The 22153-nt window shown below is 35.9% G+C and overlaps 1 protein-coding gene across 1 annotated transcript in view; it reads left to right on the top strand.

Moving 5' to 3' along the window:
* Positions 1-2708: 2708 nt before the first annotated feature.
* The window catches only part of ZPBP (zona pellucida binding protein), a 47284-nt gene continuing 27839 nt past the window's right edge, over positions 2709-22153 (top strand). The window contains exons 1-5 of the mRNA XM_007528150.2: positions 2709-2884; positions 5340-5420; positions 11442-11567; positions 13870-14019; positions 19896-20114. Of these exons, the coding sequence (XP_007528212.1) occupies positions 2746-2884; positions 5340-5420; positions 11442-11567; positions 13870-14019; positions 19896-20114 (715 nt within the window). The 5' untranslated portion in view covers positions 2709-2745. The remainder of the gene's footprint in view (positions 2885-5339; positions 5421-11441; positions 11568-13869; positions 14020-19895; positions 20115-22153) is intronic.

Below are 22153 nucleotides of genomic sequence, written 5' to 3'. Positions count from 1 at the left end.
CCAAAGGATAAATAGGGCAGGTAATAAATGGACAGAAGCCAAAAAAAGAAAACAAAGAGTACTTGTTGCTCAGCAACAAATAGAACTGGAACCCTCTGGACTACTTGTATAGATCATAATTATAACTAAATTATATACATTAATTCCTGATTTTTTCAGTACTAGCTGTCCATCTTTAGAATCATACTACTATTTAAAATATTTTCTTTAAAATCACTTCATATTCTCAGGTTTAATATAAGGAAATTACAGAGGATAATGGCAGAAAGGACTGATATAAATTATTATTTTTTCTCACCACTAGGGTATTTGCATATACATCGCATCACTGCTCCTGATAAGTTTTAATTTTTCCTATTCTGCAAAGAAGCTGAGGTTGGGGGACAGATAAGGCAGCACTCATCCTTGGTGCTCCAATGCACATTTATGTGGTGGTAGAACTAGAACTGAAGGTTTCACAAATGGTAAAGTGCATGCTCTACTGGGTGAGATATCTCCAAGTGTCTGAAGAAAATTCTTGATGACAGAAAAAGATTACACAACTTAGGTTATATACCTTAACAAATACAGGGATTGATTAGGCACTGTATAGTAAATATGTTTACTAAATGTGCTCAAAGAGAATGGACAATGGTGGATACATTTATTATACAGGCCTCTTTTTACTGAAACATGTATGATCAGGCAACATTTAACTCAGTTTCAACAGACTAAAACCAATTTCTGAGGAAGGGAATGTAAATGGAATGGACTATACCTTACAGAGTTTAACAATCAACATATGCATGACTTTAGAAAAAAACAATGGGTTATGTAAAAATTTCTTTGATTTGTTTTATTTTCAAGAACAAGCACACGTGGCACAAAGCCGGGGGTTCATGCCCCCGGCTCCTAACTTGCAGGGGGGGGGTCACTTCACAAGTGGTGAAGCAGGACTGCAGGTGTCCATCTTTCTCGCCTCTCTGTCTTCCCTTCCTCTCTCGATTTCTCTCTGTTCTATCCAACAACAACAACATCAATGGCAACAATAACAACAAGAGCAACAAAATGGGGAAAAATGTCCTCCAGGAGCAGTGGCTTTGTAGTGCAGGCACTGAGCCCTAGCAGTAACCTTGGAGGCAAAAAAACAAAAACAAAAAAAAAATCAAGGACTTCTTAGAATATTTATAGAATCCTTTAAAAAAATATTTCCTTCCTGGTCTTTGGTACTGATCCAAAAAGAACAAGAACATCTAATTATATATATATATATATATATATATATATATATATATATATATATATATATATATATATATATATGTTTGAATGCATACTACATGCTAGAAGCTACCTTGGAAATAGAGGTTAAAATGGTGATACAACAGACAAAAGCCTACCTTTGGTACATATTATGTAAATATAAGGTACATATTATGTAAATCAGGTCAACGGTAAGATAATAAAGAGATGATACCCAGTGTAGCCAGAAACCATATAAAGGTATTAAATTTTTGTATTTTATCACTAAAACTATGAGGATTAGGTCCTTTAAGCTATCAGTTTGAAATTCTCCAACTAGAACACATAGAGGCCCATGTCCAGTGACTACTCGGCATCATTCTTTACATGTGACACTCATTTCTCCATTACAAATGACTACTGCCATTTTTGTTTAATGTAACATTAACACAATATAGGTAGGCATTGCCTCTAGCAGACTTCTTTATTTTTTTCCCTCCAGGGATATTGTTGGGGCTCAGTACCTGCACTACGAATCCACCGTTTCTGTGGCCATTTTTTATTTTTGTCTATTGGTAGGACAGTGACAAATTGAGAGAGGAGGAGGAGATAGGGAGAGAAAGATAAGACACCTACAGACCTGCTTCATGATATGTGAAGTGACCCTCCTGCAGGTGGGGAGCCAGGGGCTCAAACTGGGATCCTTGTGCACGTCCTTGTGCTTCATACTATGTGAGCTTAAACCGGTATGCACCCTAGGGCCCCCTAGACGTCATTCTCCAATGCATTTGAAACCACAGTATAAAATCACTTCCTGTCGTATCTCTATTCAGGGCTAAGTAAACCCTTCTGTTGCAGAAGAGGCACAATTCTGTTTCCAGTTCTGGCTGTAAATAGTCTATCTGTGGCTGATGGGTAGCTTTACATATTCAACAATCAAATGCATTTAGGTGACAAGATCGTCTTTCAAGCTGAATGTTGCACAAAAAGTTAATTTTTGCCAACGTTATTCCCCATAGGCTTCTTTCTAGAGTTAAAAAAAAAAAACCTTTTACTCCCACTTAGAATACTTTGCACTTTATTTCCCAATGCCCCAGACACTGAAAACATGCTCCAGCAGTGGGCATTTCTGGGCCATGCTTCATTTCTCTCGACCTGTGACTCGGGCGCACCTGCAATGCAGAGGCTCACTGGCAGAACCTGCTGGCGCCATCAAGGCATCCTCAAAGGAAATGGCGGGGTCCGTGGGACTGCAAGTCTCTCAGTAGCTACAGAATCTCCTACAGGTGCCACCTCTTGAGTGGCTCTGGGAACCTGAACTCTCAAGTCGCCGCTTCTTAAGGCAAAGAAGAGGCCTGCTCCCGTGGCTTTGGTGCTTTGAGCTCACTGTCCTGGAGGAAGTGGCAGCAGGTCTTCCGCTGCTCTTCCGGTCTCTGCACTCCAACTTCCGGCGGTCTGGCCTGCGCGCGTTGTGGCCTAACGAACCTTCGGCACTGACGGTCGGCTGGCAGTGGTGGTGTGTGAATGGAGGCTTCGGCCCCCGGCCGGACGCGGCGGGGCAGGCGTGGGGGCTGGCGGCCGGCCCGGGTCAGGGGCGCCTCGCTCTTCTTGGCCGTGGTCGCCCTCCTGTTGTCGGCCTTCGTTGTGCAGGCGCCTCCAGCAGGTGACACATTGGCCGGCGGCTGTCGCGGTCACGTGACCCACGGGCGGGCATCCGCACTGGACTTGGGCCGAGGGCTGCAGACGTTTATGGTCCCTGGGAACCTTGGGGCCACGGGGGAGCCATAACACGGGAGAGCAAGCAGAAACCCCGGCTCCACCCGTGAACACCCCCAACCCCAAGGCCCTGTCTGTCCCGTGTCCATATGTCCACCCTGCGTCTCCAAGGACCGATGTCTCCTGCCTGGCAGTCAGCCAGCAAGTCGGGGAGCTCCACATACTGGTTTCCGCAATGAAATACAGGAGAAGACAGCGTTTCAAATTCTATCATTATTATTATTAGTAGTAGTAGTAGTAGTAGTGATTGAATATCTATTTGCAAAATTATAGGTAAATGGGTATAACTGCACACTGTTCCAAGCACCTGAGTTGTGTGTCCCCATTCCCTCCATTGGCAACTGCAGTGGTTCTCCCAAGGTCACAGATATGGGTTGACTATTATTTTCATAAATATAGCCCATGTTTCCTATGGTCTTGCCTTCTTTACCTTTCTAAATCATACCTACATCTATTGTACTTCCAAGTGCTCTTTCTTTTTTCTCTTTTCCTTTACTTTCTTATTCTTTTTTTTTTAGATTGAGACAGAAATTGACAAGAGGAGGGAGAGAAACAGAGAGGTACCTCCTCCAGACCTGCTTCACCACTTGTGAAGCGTCCCCCCTGTAGGGTGCTTGAACCTGGCTCCTTAGGCACTGTACTAGGTGTACTACCACCTGGCCCCTATTTTATTTTACATCTTTAAAAATTTTTATTCGTCTGTTAGGTAGAGAAATTGAGAGGGAAAGAGGAGGTAGGGAGAGATAAAGACATCCTGCTTCACTGCCTCACCACTTGTAAAGCTTTCCCCCTGTAGGTGGGGCCCTGGGGCTGGAACCTGGGTCATTGCTTGTTGTAACTGTGCTCAACCAGGTGTGGCATTGCCTGCCCCTTTTTTATTGGTGATTTAATAATGATTGACAGGATTATAAGATAATATAATTCCACACCACTCCCACCACCAAAGTTTGTATAATTGATGGTGTACTACTCAGCAATTGAAAGAGGCTAGAAACGTGGAAGTTTTGACATTCCAACAAAGCCATTGATTGCTTCTCTCCAGTCCAGAGAGCCAGAGGACATGCGGTCTACTTCCATAGTCTATGTAGGACACTGGTGGTCACTGACTAGCTTGAGAGTTTGATTAAACCAGTTTTCATTTAACTGGAAAGGTGGTTGGCTGCTTTCATGGGCCAAACGAATAAAGCCTTCCAGAATTGTGTAATAAAAACCCAAAAATTATTTATTTGCAATCTTGGAAATTGCTTGTGTAAGAGGATGAGAAAAAAAATCCTCCAAGAATATACATGAAAGTGTGCTACAGAGGTAACCAGGGGCTAATGAGGAGAAGGAAAGGAAATGAAATGACTATAGAAATTCTAAGGCTTTAGAATTTCTTTAGAATTTTTAACTTTTAGACACCTGCCCTCCAAAATTCATTCTAGTTTAAGTCTTGAGTTACCCTGTAGTTGAAGGATGCTTCATGACCTTCTATATGATCTTACACTAGAAATCATAGTGTGCATATTGTCTTTTAACCCGTTAGGATCAGTTGCAAGAGTGTAAGAAATAGTAGCTTATAAACTATGAATAGTAGTGTATTTGTTTATTTATAGCATTTATATATTAATAAGATGGTTTGCTGTGTTACATAGTGTTTCATAGTCCATGCAATATTACATTCAGTTCCTGACAAAATTCAGTATGTTAGAAATTTAGTCCCATTTTGCAGATGAGAAAAGTGAACTCCTAGACCTTACCTAGTGAGTGGTAAGAATTAGAGTTTAAACTTGTCTTCTGGCTTTGAGTATTATACTATGCTCTTTGTACTTTTTCTCTGTTAAAGGTGTTTAGGTACATGATTTATAGCAATTTTATCCTGACCATCCCACTTATTTCATGTGCATTATATTTTCATATTCAGTAGACTACCGACTATTAGAATATTTAACAGTTATTATTTACCATTCATTGAATGCCAAGAATAGTTCTTGGCAAGCTGACTTATGCTTTATTACCCATGGAGCATATAGTTTAACAAAAATCTAAAATTAATAAATAAAGTGCCTCGTGTGTGTGTGGAGGACTATGATGGAGGGTTGAGTGAGTTAAGAGAAGTGCCTATTGTGTGCTGTGAAGTTAAGAGATTGTAAGAATAAACAGGTTTGAAGGTAAAGGGGACCTGAGATTTGACTCTTGGAGAGGATCTAGACTCTTAAAAAAAGTGGAGAGAGTATTCTGGAGAAAGTGTTTCATTTGAAGTTGTTGCATGATTAATACTTGGAGCATATGAGGTCATTTTACTATTTAGAATTTCTAATTAGGCAAGTCATTGATCAATTCTTTTTGTTTCTTTCTGATAGTTGAAACTTTGAATCGATTACCAAGAGGGTTTCACTTGGTCAAGGATACATTGAAAATAGTGGGATCACCAAATTTCCCAGGTACTAATAAATAATCTTTAATTTTAGGATTGTAATTAGTAATTGTTTAGACATTACCAACTTAGTCCCCCCCCCCCCAAAACTGATGTTCTCCAGTTATCCTATTTTCTAAGTTTCTCTTCATGCAATGAAATGGATCAAAGCTATTTGAATGTATTTAGATTTATCCACACCTAAGTCGACTTGCTGTAACTGCAGAAGTATATAAAAATAACTCAGTGTTATCTGATTAAATTAAAACCTGTGGTGTTTTGCTTGTTATGTGGAACATTTCAAAATGTTTCACTTAGTGAGTTCAACTGTACTAAACTTTTTTTGTTGTTGTTGTACTGGATGGATAAAGAAATTAAAAGGAGAGGAGTTAAATTAAAAGGAGAGGAGTTAAATTAAAAGGAGCGGGAGAGTGACAGAGAGACACTTGAAGCAGTGTTTCACTGCATATGAAACTATCCCTTTCCCTTCAGAGGTTTGAAACAGTGTCTTTGTGAATTGTAACATGTGTGCTCAACCAGGTGCACCACCAATTGGTTCCTCCTTTGCTAGACTTTTTTTTCAAAAGTTATATATGTATGTATGTATGTATGAGAGAAATTTTGGATACATAATGTTTTTATAATCACATGAGTTATTGGAACTAGTACTGATTTTGCGTAATTTTATTGAGATAACTTATGTTTTAAAATGGCAATAAAATACACACTCCAGTAGTTCATGGAATATTGACAGGATTGAATAACCATTGGCACTTTGTAACTTTATAGCATTTTCATTAGTTCAGAAAGAAACAGTATATTAAATGAAGCAATTGGTTTATAGCACTTGTAACCTACTATTCTAATTTCTGTCTCAATGAATTTGTCTGTTCTAGTCATTTTATGTAAGTGGAGTCATATACTGTGGGCCCTTTTGTATCCTGACTTCTTTATATAATTTAGTCTTTGAGCTTCATTCATTTTATAGAATGTGTCAATATAGCATTCCTTTGAATGGCTAAATAAAGTTTCATTGTTTAGATATACTACATTTTGTGTTCTTGTCAATTTATGAATTTTTAGGTAGTTTCTATTTTTTGACTATTATGAATAATTCTCCTATTAACAATCCTGGACATGTTTTTCTGTGAGGATATGTTTTTAGTAATCTTGGAGATATGTTCAACAATAAAATGGCTAGGATATATGGTGTTTTTGTGTTTAAGATTTTGAGGAACTGTCAAATTATTATTCAAAGAGCTTTTAGCTTCTTTCTTTTATATCATCAGTGTATGATGACTCAAATTTCCCAACATTCTTTTCAATATTACTTGTTCATTTTTTAATTATAGTTATGAAAATTAGCATGAAGTTGGTTTTGATTTTCATTTTGATGAAGACTAATGATGTGTTTACTGCTCATTTTGCTTGCAAAGTTATCTTTCATAGCCTTTTCTTTTTTTTTTTTTGAGGTAGTGTGGCCTCACATTAAAATTTTTACTGTGCCTGTTTCAGATAGGGAGAGAGAGAGTTTTGGAGAGACATTGTAGCATCAGAGTTTTGTCCTGGTGCTGTGACACTATGTGGTGATAGGACTTGAACCTGGGCCTGCACATGGCAAGGTATGTTTCCTGTGTTATGAGCTATATCTGTGGCCTTTCTACTTATTTTGTCATTATAAATATTGAGTTGGAAGTGTTACTTTTTTATACATGGTCTGGATACTAGAAACATACTATATATTTGATTTTTAAATAATTTTTTCCATTCTGTGGATCATGCTTTCACTTTTTAATAGCATTCATTAAAATGAAAGCACATGTTTTAAACTTTGCCGAAAATTCTTCTTCTTTTTTTTTTCTACTTTAAATATCATACTAAGAAACTATTGCCTAATATGAACAGGCCCATCACAGCTAATGAAATGGAAACACTTATCAAAAACCTTCCCAAGAATAGAAGTTCTGGACCAATTGGTTTTACAAGTGAATTCTACAAAACTTTCAAAGAAGAACGAGTACCTCTACTTTTAAAAGTCTTCCAGAAAATTGAAGACAGTGGAATATTACCTTCCAGATTCTACGAAGCCAACATCACTCTAATACCAAAATCAGACAGGGACACAATCAAAAAATAAAACTATAGACCAATATCTATGATGAACATAGATGCTAAAATATTGAACAAAATTCTAGCCAATTGGATACAGCAGTAGATTAAAAAGATTGTTCATCATGACCAAGTGGGGTTTATCCCAGAGATGCAAGGTTGGTTTAATGTATGTAAATCAGTCAACGTGATCCACCACATCAATAAAAGCAAGACCCAAAACCACATGGTCATATCAATAGATACAGAGAAAGCCTTTGGCAAAATACAACATCCCTTTATGATCAAAACACTACAAAAATGGTAATAGATGGAAAATTCCTGAAGACACTGGAGTCTGTATACAGCAAACCTACAGCCAACATCATACTTAATGGTTGAAAACTGGAAGCATTTCCCCTCAGATCAGGTACTAGACAGGGATGCCCACTATCACCATTATTATTCAACACAGTGTTGGAAGTTCTTGCCATAGCAATCAGGCAGGAGCAAGGAATTAAAGGGATACAGATTGGAAGAGAAGAAGTTGAACTCTCCCTATTTGCAGATGACATGATAGTATACATCAAAAAACCTAAGGAATCCAGCAAGAAGCTTTCGGAAATCATCAGGCAATATAGTAAGATGTCGGACTACAAAATTAACATACAAAAATCAGTGGCATTCCTCTATGCAAACACTAAGAAGAAGATGAAATCCAGAAATCAATTCCTTTTACTACAGCAACAAAAACAATAAAATATCTAGAAACAAACCTAACCAAAGAAGTGAAAGACTTGTAAACCAAAAATTATAAGTCAATACTCAAGGAGACTGAAAAAGACACGAAGAAGTGGAAAGATATGCCATGTTCATGGGTTGGAAGAATTAACATAATCAAAATGAATATATTACCCAGAGCCATCTACACATTTAATGCTATCCCCATCAAGATCCCAACCACATTTTTAGGAGAATAGAACAAATCCTACAAATGTTTATCTAGAACCACAAAAGACCTACAATTGCCAAAACAGTCTTGAGAAAAGAGAACAGAACCAGAGACATCACACTCCCAGATCTCAAAATGTGTTATAGTGCCATTGTCATCAAAACTACTTGGTACTGGAACATGAATAGACATACTGACCAGTGGGTTAGAATTGAGAGCCTGGAAGTAAGCCCCCACATCTATGGACATCTAATCTTTGACAAAGGTGCCCAGACTATTAATTGGGGAAAACAGAGTCTCTTCAACAAATGGTCTTAGAAAAAATGGGTTGAAACATGCAGGAGAATAAAAATGAACCACTATATTTCACCAAATACAAAAGTAAATTCCGAGTAGATCAAGGACTTGGATGTTAGACCAGAAAGTATCCGCTACTTAGAGGAAAATATTGGCAGAACTCTTTTCCACATAAATTTTAAAGACGTCTTCAATGAAACTAATGCAATTACAAAGAAGACTAAGGCAAGCATAAACCTATGGGACTACATCAAATTAAAAAGCCTCTGCACAGCAAAAGAAACTACTACCCAAACAGAGAGACCAGTCACCAAATGGGAGAAGATCTTTACATGCCATACATCAGACAAAAGTTTAATAACCAAAATATATAAAGAGCTTGCCAAACCCAAGAACAAGAAAACAAATGACCCTATCCAAAAATGGGAAGAGGACATGGAAAGAATATTCACCATAGAAGAGATCCAAAAGTCCAAGAAACATGAAAAATAATGCACAGTCTTTGATTGTCGGAGAAATGCTCATAAAGACAACAATGAGATACCACTTCACTCCTGTGAGAATGTCATACATCTGAAAAGATAACAGCAGCAAATGCTGGAGAGGTTGTGGGGTCAAAGGAACCCTCCTGCACTGCTGGTGAGAGTGTCAATTGGTCCAACCTCTGTGGAGAATAGTCTCGAGAACTCTCAGAAGGCTAGAAATGGACCTACCCTATGATCCTGCAATTTCTGTCCTGGGGATATATCCTAAGGAACCCAACACACATATCCAAAAAGATCTGTGTACATAAAAGTTCTTAGCAACACAATTTGTAATAGCCACAACCTGGAAGTAAGCCAGGTGTCCAACAACAGATGAGTGGTTGAGCAAGTTGTGGTCTATATACACAATGGAATATTACTCAGATAGTAAAAGCAGTGACTTCACTGTTTTCAGCCGATCTTGGATGTAGCTTGAAAAAAATCATGTTAAGTGGAATAAATCAGAAACAGAAGGATGAATATGGGATGATCTCACTCTCAAGCAGAAGTTGAAAAACAAGATCAGAAGAGAAAACACAAGTAGAACCTGAACTGGAGTTGGTGTATTGTATCAAAGTAAAAGACTCTGGGGTGGGTGGATGGAAGCATACAAGTCCAAAAAGGATGACAGAAGGACCTAGTGGGGTTGTATTGTTAAATGGAAAACTGGGAAATGTTATGTATGTACCAACTATTGTATTTACTGCCAGATGTAAAACATTAACTCCCCAATAAAGAAATTAAAAAAAAATAAAACAGAAACTATTGCCTAATCAACATTTCTGTGTTTTTTGGGAATGATGTCATAATTTTAGTTCATATATGTAAATCTTTTCATATGATACCAGGTAGTAGTTAATATTCTTTAATATATGAATGTCTGGTTTTATGGCACCATTTATTCAAAAAAATTTTTTAATGTATTAAATTATCTTGTTGCCCTTGGTGGGAATTATATTGCCATAGATGTATAGATTTATTTTTGAACTCTTAAGTTCTGCTCCATTAATCTTTATATTCATCCTATACCTGTAACATACTCTTGTAGAGGCTGAGTGGTGGCACACCTAGTTGAACAAGGACCTGGGTTCAAGTCCCTGGTACCCATATGTAGGAATGGAACTTCATGAGTGGTGAAGAAGTGCCACATGTGTCATTCTTTTTCTTTCCCTATCTCCTTTACCTTCTCAATCTCTCCTATCAAATAAAGTAATAACAAATTTAAAAAACAAAATTCGTTTTAATAGTTTATAATGTAAGTCCCTCTTAATTTTTCTTTGATAGCACTCACTTATGTCTTTATCATTAGTTCTCCAAATACATTTTGAATTAATAATCAATAATTTATTAAATATTATTCTGTAGTCTGGGATATAGCTTACCTGTTAGAGTACCCAAATAATCCCCTTGATGAATACACAAAATGTTAACCATTCAGTACCAGTTAATAAGTAAAATAAATAACCATGCCTACAAAGGAATTTTCTTAATCTTAAGATGTATAGCTAAACCAAAGAAATATTTCGTGAACTTCATGTTATATGGTGAAACTTTTAGAGTCTTTCTCTAAAATTAAGAAAGTTAAGAATTTTGATTCTGAAGAATTTTCATTTTAATGGATTTAAATGTTTCTATATAGTGAATTAATAGAGAGTTTTCATACAGTTAGGAGTTATTATAACCTTTCCTAAGGGCATATTTATGAGCAAATTCAAAACAATTGAATATTTACTGTATTTATCTCTTAATGCATACTATTTTTGCTTAAGGATCAGCATTATTTAAATTGTAAACACAGTAATTTTTTCAACTTGCCACATTTAAAAATTCAGTTCACTGTATTTCATTGTTGTTACTGATCTTTTTGTCCTCTAATATTAACACATTTACTATAGTAAATACCTCTCAATACCGTACAGATTTAGTGTTTGCAAAACAGATGAAATCTATACAATGCCTAAAATGTATACTTAAAATGCCAACTCTGTGGTCATATTGAAATATGTGCCTGCAATCAAATGAAACAATTTTTTAATGTTACATGGACTGCAATGAAATTTTAATTCTTATCAACTAATATTAATCATGCAAAGATAATTTAGGAAAACATGTAATTAAAGCTACAAAAATGTACAACTTTATAGACCATGAAAAAAATATTGGGACCTTCTAATAATTGTATTTTCAGTGAACGTATATGTTATGCTCCATCAAAAGAGTCCACACTTGTTATGTGTAACCCAGCGACTACGGAATTCTGAACTGGTAGACCCATCATTCCAGTGGCATGGACCAAAAGGAAGAGTTGTTTCAGGTATGATTGCTTTAATTATCACAATTAAATTGCTATATCTGAAATATACTCAGACCAAAAATGATTTGCATCATAAATACTTTTATCCATCTTCTCCCCCCCCCCTTTTTTTTTTTTGCAGTTTCCTCTAAGAGAATCTAACAATGTTGATGGTGTAAACATTTTTCACAGATCTTAATTTGAGATAAAGTTGGATTAGATGATTCAGCTGTTTGAAGAGTTCTCTAAGCACCCGTATTCCAATAAAAATGTTGCTCTTCATAAATTCTTAAAATGATTTTGGCTATCTCAGATGATTTTTTTTAGTAAAGTGTGTATGAAGAGAAAAATTTGATTCTGTCTTTGAAAAATTCAAATGACTAACCATTAGATTTGTAAATATGGATCTGATTTTTTGTTTTTGTTTGTAATGCTCCATCTTAGTAGTTACATTTTTAGTTTTTTTTTTTTTGGAACCTTTTATTTTTGTGTGACCAAAATTCTGACCAGAAAATATGGATTTGTATTTGAATGCTACCTATTGTTATCTACTTGAAAAAAACCAATACATTCATCAGTCACTGTTTTAATATTAAAATCTTATTTTCATATATATTATATGGTTTTATGCTCAAGGGCTAGATCACAAAAAGCAGGTTCCATTCTTTTTCACATTTCAGGAAACAATTTCAGGACACAAATTCCATCAGTGAAATGAGTAAAGGTTTATTGGGCATATTTAGATTTCTATGGACTAGACTTGTAAAATTGCAATTGAACTCTGAATTTTTTGATGGTTTAAATGAGATGTATAGATAGAACAAAAACTGACTTTTACTAAATTATTTGTTGACATAAGTAATTTATAAGACTTGTTATATGGCTTTTATAAAAATAACAGCTTTTGGTTTCTTGAGGTTTCCAGTTAAATTTCATTATTTAAATAAATAATTGTTTGATAACTAATGTAATACAATTATGTTCAATGTGACAGATGAAATTCTGTGGGTGTCTTTATTTTGTGTCAATTTCAACGCTTTTTATACTAAGGTAGTCAGTAAGGTTTTATAGATTATATGCTATTTGCTTTTCATATTCTCATAGTTAACAGTGTGGTGGATGTTTATTTGTATATCGTTAAACCTATCAGTACTTCTGGTTTGGAAAAAAGTTTATTTCAAATTATTACCAAATTACACATATTCCCATTAGCCCCACTGGTAGCGTGATACTATAAAACTGAATTTACTGGTGCCAAAGCAATTATTGTTATTTTTCTTTCAACAGATGCTTTCTATGAAGCATCTGTTTCTAATGAAATATATAGTAAACACTTAAAATCTGTTACTTCTGTCTCATAAAATAGACTATATGTTAATATAAATATGTAATCTTTCATCAAAAGATGTTTTTGAAGAAATACTCATTACTGTAGAAATATATTCTAAATGTATAATCACATTTTTCAGCTTCACCCAGGATATAAAAATGGGATTTCTCAAGGCATAATGCTTTATGTGGGTGGGTATATCCATCTATTCATTTCTCCTTCAGTATCTGAAATAGGGCTTTGCATTTTAGAAACCTAATTCATTTTATTAAGCAAATTAATAATGGAAATAAGAGCATTCATTTTTTCTCATTTTGAAGAAATACTTGAATTTGAATTTTATAAACAGTAAGTTAAACTATAAAAGCATAAGTGGCTTCATAGATAACAGAATTCAATTCTAATGAATAAAAATTATCAAGTAAGCAAGTTTTGAATAATAGTTTGAGCTAGTGAATGGCATTTAACTTTTCAAGAACTTTAACATTCATTCTAGCATTCATAACATTGTACTCATTACATGAAACAGTCTTGTGGCATATGTTATCATTCATTATGCTTTTTTATTTTACATATAAGGTAGCTAGATTTCAGAAATATTCATTAGTTGCCCCAGAGTTTTACAATTTGTTAAAAAGGCAAGCCTGACTCCTGTCTTTAATGCCTCTAAGTCATGCTTCTTTTCTATAACATAGCACTGCTTTTCCCACTGTGATATATAATTAATGAGGTATGTTAAAGTTAAAATGGATAGTCTATTCATTTATTACTCCTGACACTCTTAGTTTAACACTTAGGCAGTCACACTGTCTCTGATTAGTGAACGTCTTGAAGAGTCATCTTGCAATCTGTGAAGAAACACTATGTTCAAATACTAGTTATTACTTACTTCATTTCAGTCATTTGATGGATAATTTTGCTTTGAAAAATATTTTGTTGTCTTAACTCCACATATTATTAAGCAACTGGTTACTGTATCTTTTTTTTAATTAGAAAATAACAGTGTGCAAGTAACCACCACAGGAAGCCTTGTATTCCAGAACATGGATGAGAGTATGAGTGGAGTTTATACATGTTTCCTTGAGTATAAACCTACTGTGGAAGAAGCTGTAAAAAATCTTGAACTAAAATACGTTGTATATGGTAAGAACACCAACTTGTATTTCATCATTTTATGTTTTCAAATATTCAAGCACTTTCCAAAGGTTTGCTTTCAAGAAATTTCCTTACAGTAAAAAATAATGACAGAAAACTCATTGCCTGCCTTTACCAAATATATTCTAAGCAGTTAGTTTAGAGGGCAGACTTTTATGAAGAATATTACATGCACAAAAAATAAATGCATGAAAGCAAGAGGAATGAAATGTTTTCCAATTGTTATGTTTATCTTGTAGTTTGTACTGTTTTTAAATTCTGAATATCAGGCTTGATGATCTATTGTTAGACTTCCAGATGTAAAATCCCTTCAAAAAGCAATTTCACCTGTGGATTTTGAGACTGGAAGATTTGACTTGTTATAAAATGTCCAGGACAATAGCATAGATATTTTTGTTTGTTTGTTTGTTTTACTTAAGCTCTATCTGATGTTGTCAATCTGTGATAGGATGGTGATTTTCAAAGATGTCCATGTCAAATCACCAGTACTTTGCAGATATAATTAAGTTGAAGATATCAAGACAAGAAATTATCCTGAATCACCTGTGTGGAACCCAGTGACTAAATGACTGTTTCAAGAGACAGGGTCCCAACGAAAGAGACAAAGGCAGAAAAAGGAAGTGTTTTATGAAAGGAGAGGTTGGGGTCATTTCCTTGGAAAATCAAGGGAGACTTTTAGAAGCTGGAAATGGCGAAGAAGTGACTCCCCCCTACCCCTAGAGCTTCCAGAAGGAATATACATTGGTTATAGATTTATAATATTAATTTTGAACACTTTAATTAATTAACTAATTAATTAATCCCAGAGCACTACTCAGCTCTGGGTTTTGGTGGTGTGGGGACTGACTGTGGTACTTTGGAGTACTGGGCATTAGAGGCATAATAAATTAGAGCATAATAAACATTATGCTATCTACCTACCCCTGCACTCTTAAAATTTTAATCTCCAAAGGGATGTGGTAATAAACCTGTGTTATTTTAAGTCAGGAAATTTATGGCATAACAAATGGAAAAATTAGCAGTAGTTTTCTGATAACTTATGTCACTCAGAAAGTCCTATTACATTTCCTGAAAGAAAAACATAATTTTATAAGAAAGTACATTAACATTGTTAGGTAAATGTTTTTATTTTAAGTACTAATATCATCATTGCACTTTTATGAGAGAAAGAGAGATTGACTAGAGTATCTTTTCATTATAATGCAGTACAAGAGGCCTGTGGATGCTAGACATTCTTTCTACTGTTCATCCATCTACCTTCCCCAGCCTTTTAACATTCTTTAATATCATACTTCATTTTTGTTATATAGTACTTTTCTCCTTCGAGTTGTTTTATGACAAGTAAATGTTCACATTAAGAAAGTAACCAAAATGAATACTGGTTTATAGTAATGCTTTTACTGAGCATTTAATATGTGTCAGACAAAGCTGGATGTTTTACATGTGATTATAACAACAGAGAAAAAACTATAATATGCAAGATGTTTTATTGATATTAAACTTATTTGATACAATACATTGTGCAGTAGTGATTATGATTTTTCTATCTTATAGACATGGAAACTGAGGCTCAAGGTGGCCAAGGAGTTAGTTCAAGGTCATGCAGTTGGAATGTGGAAAGGCTCAGATTTCAGTCTAGGAGTTCTGGTTCTAGAACCAGTGTTCTCTTTTCTTATGATATCTTCTGCATCATTGGTATACAAGTACCAGCAGGATGAGTCCTCATTTTTAATAAATACTCATTTTTGGTGGGGGAGGGCACTTGCTGTTTTTGTTATTTTCCTACTTCAAATAGCACTACATAGAACATTTAAGTCAATCTCTTTGATTGGGGGGATGATAGTTTACAAGATAGTTGTCACATGAATCCGGTTTCTTCTCTCACTGTGATAGGTATCTTCACATCACTCCTACTGCCAACTGATTCCTATCTACACCACTGTGCTCTGGGCCCCCAACACCTTCCTATGCCTCTCTTGCTTCTCCCCTTTAGAGTCCTTGACTGTAATAGACACAATAGACAACAGCTAGTCTGAAGTTTCACCCTGTGATGTCCCTTTAATTCTTTTTGTTCCATCTTTGAGATCTTTTGGTATTTATCCTTCTTTATGTGGCTTATCTCATTTAACATGATCACTCTAAGTTCTGCCCACTGTTATTCTATTATTTATAACTTAATATTTTCCAAAGTACTATGTAAGTACAATGATTTGGCCAATATTCTGAAGATTTTTCATAATTGTCATGTGCATCTACTATTCATTTTTCTTGATTGATGACTTGTCCATAGTTTGAGTGTGCTGCAACTTGTTTAACCCTTCACCCAATATTTGATAGTTTTACATTTGGCCTGCTATGCATGAGGTTTCTATGAACATATATGGTTTGTTTTTGCAAGTTATTTTTCTAAATATTTTTATTTAATGGATATATATAGAAAGCAATCAAGAGGGGGAGGAAGAGATAGGGAGACAGAGACACTTGCAGCACTGCTTCATTGCTTGTGAAGCTTCCCCCCAAAGGTCCTCTGGGTACTTGAACCCAGGTATGTATGCCTTATAGCATGTGGGCTCTAGGCCCCATTTTACAAATTTAAAAAAATTGAATACATTTCCAAAGTGTAGTCATTGCAGTATGTAGTTTTATGTGCAGCTGCCAAACTAATCACTAGATTGTCTGTGACAGGTCACATCTGCATTAGTAGTGTAAGAATAATGGTTTAACATAATGCAGTACCTTTCTATCTGCACAAGCTTTTACCTAATGGTTGCTTTGACTGTCAAACCTATAGATTCATTTAGAAATTGATGAGTTTCTCCACTATTTGTCAAATAAATTTTTATTGAAAAATCTCCTTTCTAGGTTTTAAATAACTGGATTTTCTACTGTATGGCTATTGAAACTGAACAGTCAGTTTCATTGTAATACTTAGATCCTTCTAGTCTCTGGTTTCCTTGGCAATGCTATTACCAACATTTTTTGGAGACAGACATAAGGAGCAGTTTTGATGACTAGGAAAGATGTGGCTTACAGTTGACTATCTCATATATATGACTCTGATCTTGTTGGAGTCAGACTTCAGGAAGACTGAAGAAAGTTGTACTTTGTCCAAATGTGCTATTAAAGGACATTGGATTTTATTTTGTGTTTTTTTCTGCACTAATTGAGATAATTGTGTAGTGTTTGTTTTGTTTTCATTGATATGGTATGAAGTGGGGAAGTTTGTGATTTTTCTTTATGTTTACTAATGAAACTGATAGATTTCTTAGAAAACAGGAATTATATTTTTCTCTGCATTGAACTGAAACACTGATAGTAGCTCACCATGTTCACATAACTGAGCAGGCTGACACGTCTCACTTTAGTTCAGTGTAGAGTCTATCTTCATTTGTAAGCAGGGTATAGGCAGTGAGTGTCCTTTTGATTAAGAGAATTAGCAACTGAACTCTCTCTTGAAAGATCAGCTGCTGATTTTTCTGACATTAGTATGTATTTCTTATTTCTTCTTATTTTATTAGCAATTCAATACTGATTTACAGATTTACATACCAACAGGGGTATAACTCCACACTGTTCCCACCACCAGAGTTCTAAATCCCAAATCCCTCCATTGCAAACTGCCACAGTTCTTTCAAGGCTGCAAACATAGGTTAACTGTCATCTCTACAACTGTCTACATTTGTACATAATCATCCTCTTTTTCTTCCAGATCCAATCCCCTGTTCCTCTCCAAGCCACTCATAAGACTATTATTACATCCAAATATCTCTGCCCTTTTAGTCCTCTCTGTAGGACCTGATGAAACTAGAGTTCATAGCCTTCTCTCTCCCTCCTCTCACTTCTCCCTCACAGAGAGTATGTATCAAAGTTGTTTTGGGGGTGCAGAAGGTATTTCTTATTTTTATATTTTTGTCTCATTTCAGTGAGATTTTTTAGTGGATAGAAAAAATGTTTTCATTTCAAATTGTGAAAATGAAATCAATAAAATTTGTAAAATGGCTAGAACTGCCATTTGTGTGGCTGGGTACACCTGATTGAGCACACATGTTACAATGGTCAAGGCCCCAGATCTGAGCCCCCCGTTTACCTGCAGGGGGAAAGCTTTGCAAGTGGTGGAGCAGTGTTGCAAGTATCACTCTGTCTCTCTCTTTCTGTCTCCCCCTGCCCACTCAATTTCTGGCTGTCTCTATCCAATAAAGTTAAAAGAATAAAAGCCCATTTGTGCCTACTTGGTAGCTATGTGACTAATTCCTTCTAAGACCAATACATAAACTTAGAGAAGTTTAATTCTTCAATTGAGGCATAGTTAGGAACATAGACCCTAATCCATGCTCTCTAGGATAAAATCCTAGTTTTGAAAGCACAGACACTGGGTATGTGATATTAGGGGTGACAAGAGAAATATAGGAACTATATCCCCTTAATTTCTTCATGAGGTAAGAATTACAGTAAAATGGTAATGTTAATGTTAAATTATTTAAGAAAGTTAAATGTGCTGTATTTTAAAAGTTGTATTTATTCGGGAGTCAGGCGGTAGCACAGCAGGTTAAGCGCACGTGGCACAAAGTGCAAGGACCTGTTTAAGGATCCCGGTCCCCGGCTCCCTACCTGCAGGGTAGTCCCTTCACAAGTGGTGAAGCAGGTCTGCAGGTGTCTTTCTCTCCTCCTCTCTGTCTTCCTCTCATCTCTCCATTTCTCTTGTCTTATCCAACAAGAACGACAAGAATAACTACAACAATAAAACAACAAGGGCAACAAAAGGGAATAAATAAATAAATAAATATTTTTAAAAAGTAGTATTTATTCATTTAAAGAGAGAGAGATAGCCAGTCACCAGAATACTGGTTAGTCAAATGTGGTGCAGGAAAGAAAACTCAAGACCTCATACATGCAGAGTGCTCTCTACCTAGTGAGTCTGGTTTCTTAGTATTTTAGTTATGTTATCTATTTATTTATTTATTTCTTCATATATTTATTTTTATCTTTACGTAGAGGGAGAGGAGAGGAGAAAAGATGAGAGTGAGAGAGGAAAGAGAATAGAAGGGAAGCTTCTTTCAATGCAGTAGGGGCCAGACATGAACCTGGGTGGTCCTTGTGGTAAACAGCATACTATGCAAATGAGCTATTTAATTTACTCATTAATTTTTTGGAGGATATTATTTTTGGTTTTTCTTGCCTCCAGGATTATCTCTGGAGCTGGTGCCTGTACCACAAATCTGCCACTCCTGGAGGTCATCCTTTCCATTTTGTTGCCCTTGTTATTGCTGCTGCTGTTGTTGCTCTTGTTGGATAGGACAGAGAGAAATTTAGAGAGGAAAGGAAGACAGAGAGGGGGAGAGAAAGATTGACACCTACAGACCTGCTTCACCACTTGCAAAGCGAACCCCCTGCAGGTGGGCAGTGGGGTGTTGAAGTAGAACGCTTGCACCTGTCCTTGAGCTTGTTGCCATGTACACTTAACCCAATGTGCCACCGCCTGGCCCCCAGAGGATCTATTTTTAATAATTTTATTTGTGACTTAATAATGGTTTACAAAATTATTAGATTACAGGGGTATAGTTCTGTGCCTTCCTAATCTCTGTCCTCCACCAGCCATCATAGTCTTCACTAAGTCTTAGAGATGGTTTGGCTACTCCTTTTGTTTTATGTGTTAATCTTTTAAAGTGCTCAGTAAGAGCAGCTTAGCACTTAGGAGTTACTAGATGAGTGTTTATTTAATTATACACACATATACATATGTGTATTTATATCTTGTATGTAAAGCATGGATTATGGTTTTATTTCAAATGAGTTCTCTCAACTATATGCAATATATTTGACTTAAATAACCACTTTTGTATATTTCTCTTTTGATTTTTTTACAGCTTATCGTGAGCCTCGTTTTTATTATCAGTTCACTGCTCGATATCATGCAGCTCCCTGCAATAGTATTTATAATATTTCTTTTGAGAAGAAACTTCTTCAGATTTTGAGCAAATTGGTTCTTGACCTTTCATGTGAAGTTTCCTTACTTAAGTCTGAATGTCACCATGTTAAAATGCAAAGAGCTGGTTTGCAGAATGAATTATTCTTTACATTTTCAGGTGAGTATATACAGTTTTTTTATTTTCAGTAGTAATTTTCAAAATTTAATCTTAATTATTTTAGAAATAACCTTGGTTTTTCAATACTATTTTAGAAATATGATTTCATACCTCTTTAAAATCTGTTGCTGGATAACACTTACCATAAAAGTACCAATATCCTTCCGCCAAATTTCCTTGGACTCTTTTCACCTGGGCAGTTCAGTCCTTTCACACCAATCCCCTTGGCACCTGCAGTCCTGCAGTGCAGTTCCAAAGATTTTTCTTTATTTGACTGCTTGCTTTCCTTGCTTTTTATCTTTATGTAGCCCATATGAGTGAGACTTTTCTTTTAAAAAGTAAGTCCATTTAGTATTGAGTGATGATCAGTTCCGAGAGATTAGGTTTGCATTTATTTTATTTCCTTTTTTTGTTTTACTCCTCCTCCTCTTCTTTCTTTCCCTCAATTTACTGGGTTTTCTTAATGGTTTCCTCTAACCTATTTCTACTTCCCTCTTTGATCCTGGCATCTGTCATTTTGCCAGTGGACCCCTCCAGTGTATTTTAAGCTCAGGTACTATATTCTTGGTTTCTCTTGATTTCTTTTGTTACCTTTTTCATCTGTTCTCTCTTATTATCTCTGACTTTCTTGAACTTTTCTTACATTGAACCCCTCATTACAGTTAGAATCATCAGGGCCAAAGAATTTGTTATTTTCAAGAGGTTTATGTAATGCTGCTGACTTTTTTAGTTGTTGTCTTGCTTCAATAATGCATGAATTTTTCTTTGTCTTTTCATTATGTTTAATTCTTTAAAAAAATTTATATTTATTTATTTTCTTTTTTTTGCCCTTGTTTTTCATTGTTGTTGTAGTTATTGTTGTTTTTATTGATGTCATCATTTTTGGATAGGACAGAGAGAAATGGAGAGAGGAGGGGAAGACAGAGACGGGGAGAGAAAGATAGACACCTGCAGAACTGCTTCACTGCCTGTGAAGCGATTCCCCTGCTGGTGGGGAGCCGGGGCCTTGAACTGGGATCCTTTTGTCAGTCCTTGCACTTTGCGCCATGTGCGCTTAACCCATTGCACTACCACCTGACTCCCTAATTAATTCTTTTTTAAAATTTAATTTATTTATAAAATAAAAAATAGAAAATATCGACAAAACTGTAGCCCCAGGAATCTCTCCTTTTTATTTCTTTATTGGGAAATTGATGTTTTACATTCGACAGTAAATACAATAGTATGTGCATGCAAAACATTTCCCAGTTTTCCATTTAACAATACAACCCCCACGAGGTCCTTATGTCATAATTTATGGACCTGAATGTCCCCCCCCCAGAGTCTTTTACTTTGGTGCAATATGCCAATTTCAGTTCAGAACGGAAAACTTATGTTTTCTCTTCAAAACTTATTTTTCAACTTCTGCCTGAGGGTGAGATCATCCCATATTTATCCTTCTGTTTCTGACTTATTTCATTTAACATGAATTGTTCAAGGTCCGTCCAAGATCAGCTGAAAATGGTGAAGTCACCATTTTTTATACCTGAGTAGTTTTCCATTGTGTATATAGATCACAACTTGCTCAGCACTCATCTGTTGTTGGACCCCTGGGTTGCTTCCAGGTTTTGGCTATTACAAAATGTGCTGCTATGAACATATTTGTACACAGATCTTTTTGGATAGGTGTGTTGAGTTCCATAGGATATTTCCCCAGGAGAGGAATTGCAGGATCATAGGGTAGGTCCATTTCCAGCCTTCTGAGAATTCTTCAGACTGTTCTCCACAGAGGTTGGACAAATTGACATTCCCATTAGCAGTGCAGGAGGGTTCCTTTGACCCCACAACCTCTCCAGCATTTCCTGCTGTTATCTTTTCTGATGTATGACATTCTCACAGGAGTGAAGTGGTATCTCATTGTTGTCCTTCTTTGCATTTCTCTGGCAATCCAACAATTGGAGCATTTTTTCATGTGTTTCTTGGACTTTGGGATCTCTTCTATGGTGAATATTCTGTCCAGGTCCTCTCCCCATTTTTGGATGAGGTCATTTGGATGAGGT

Source organism: Erinaceus europaeus, chromosome 14, assembly GCF_950295315.1.
Source record: "Erinaceus europaeus chromosome 14, mEriEur2.1, whole genome shotgun sequence".
Lineage (NCBI taxonomy): Eukaryota > Metazoa > Chordata > Mammalia > Eulipotyphla > Erinaceidae > Erinaceus > Erinaceus europaeus.
Note: the sequence above shows the minus strand (reverse complement) of the source record. Positions and strands in the feature narration are given on the sequence as shown.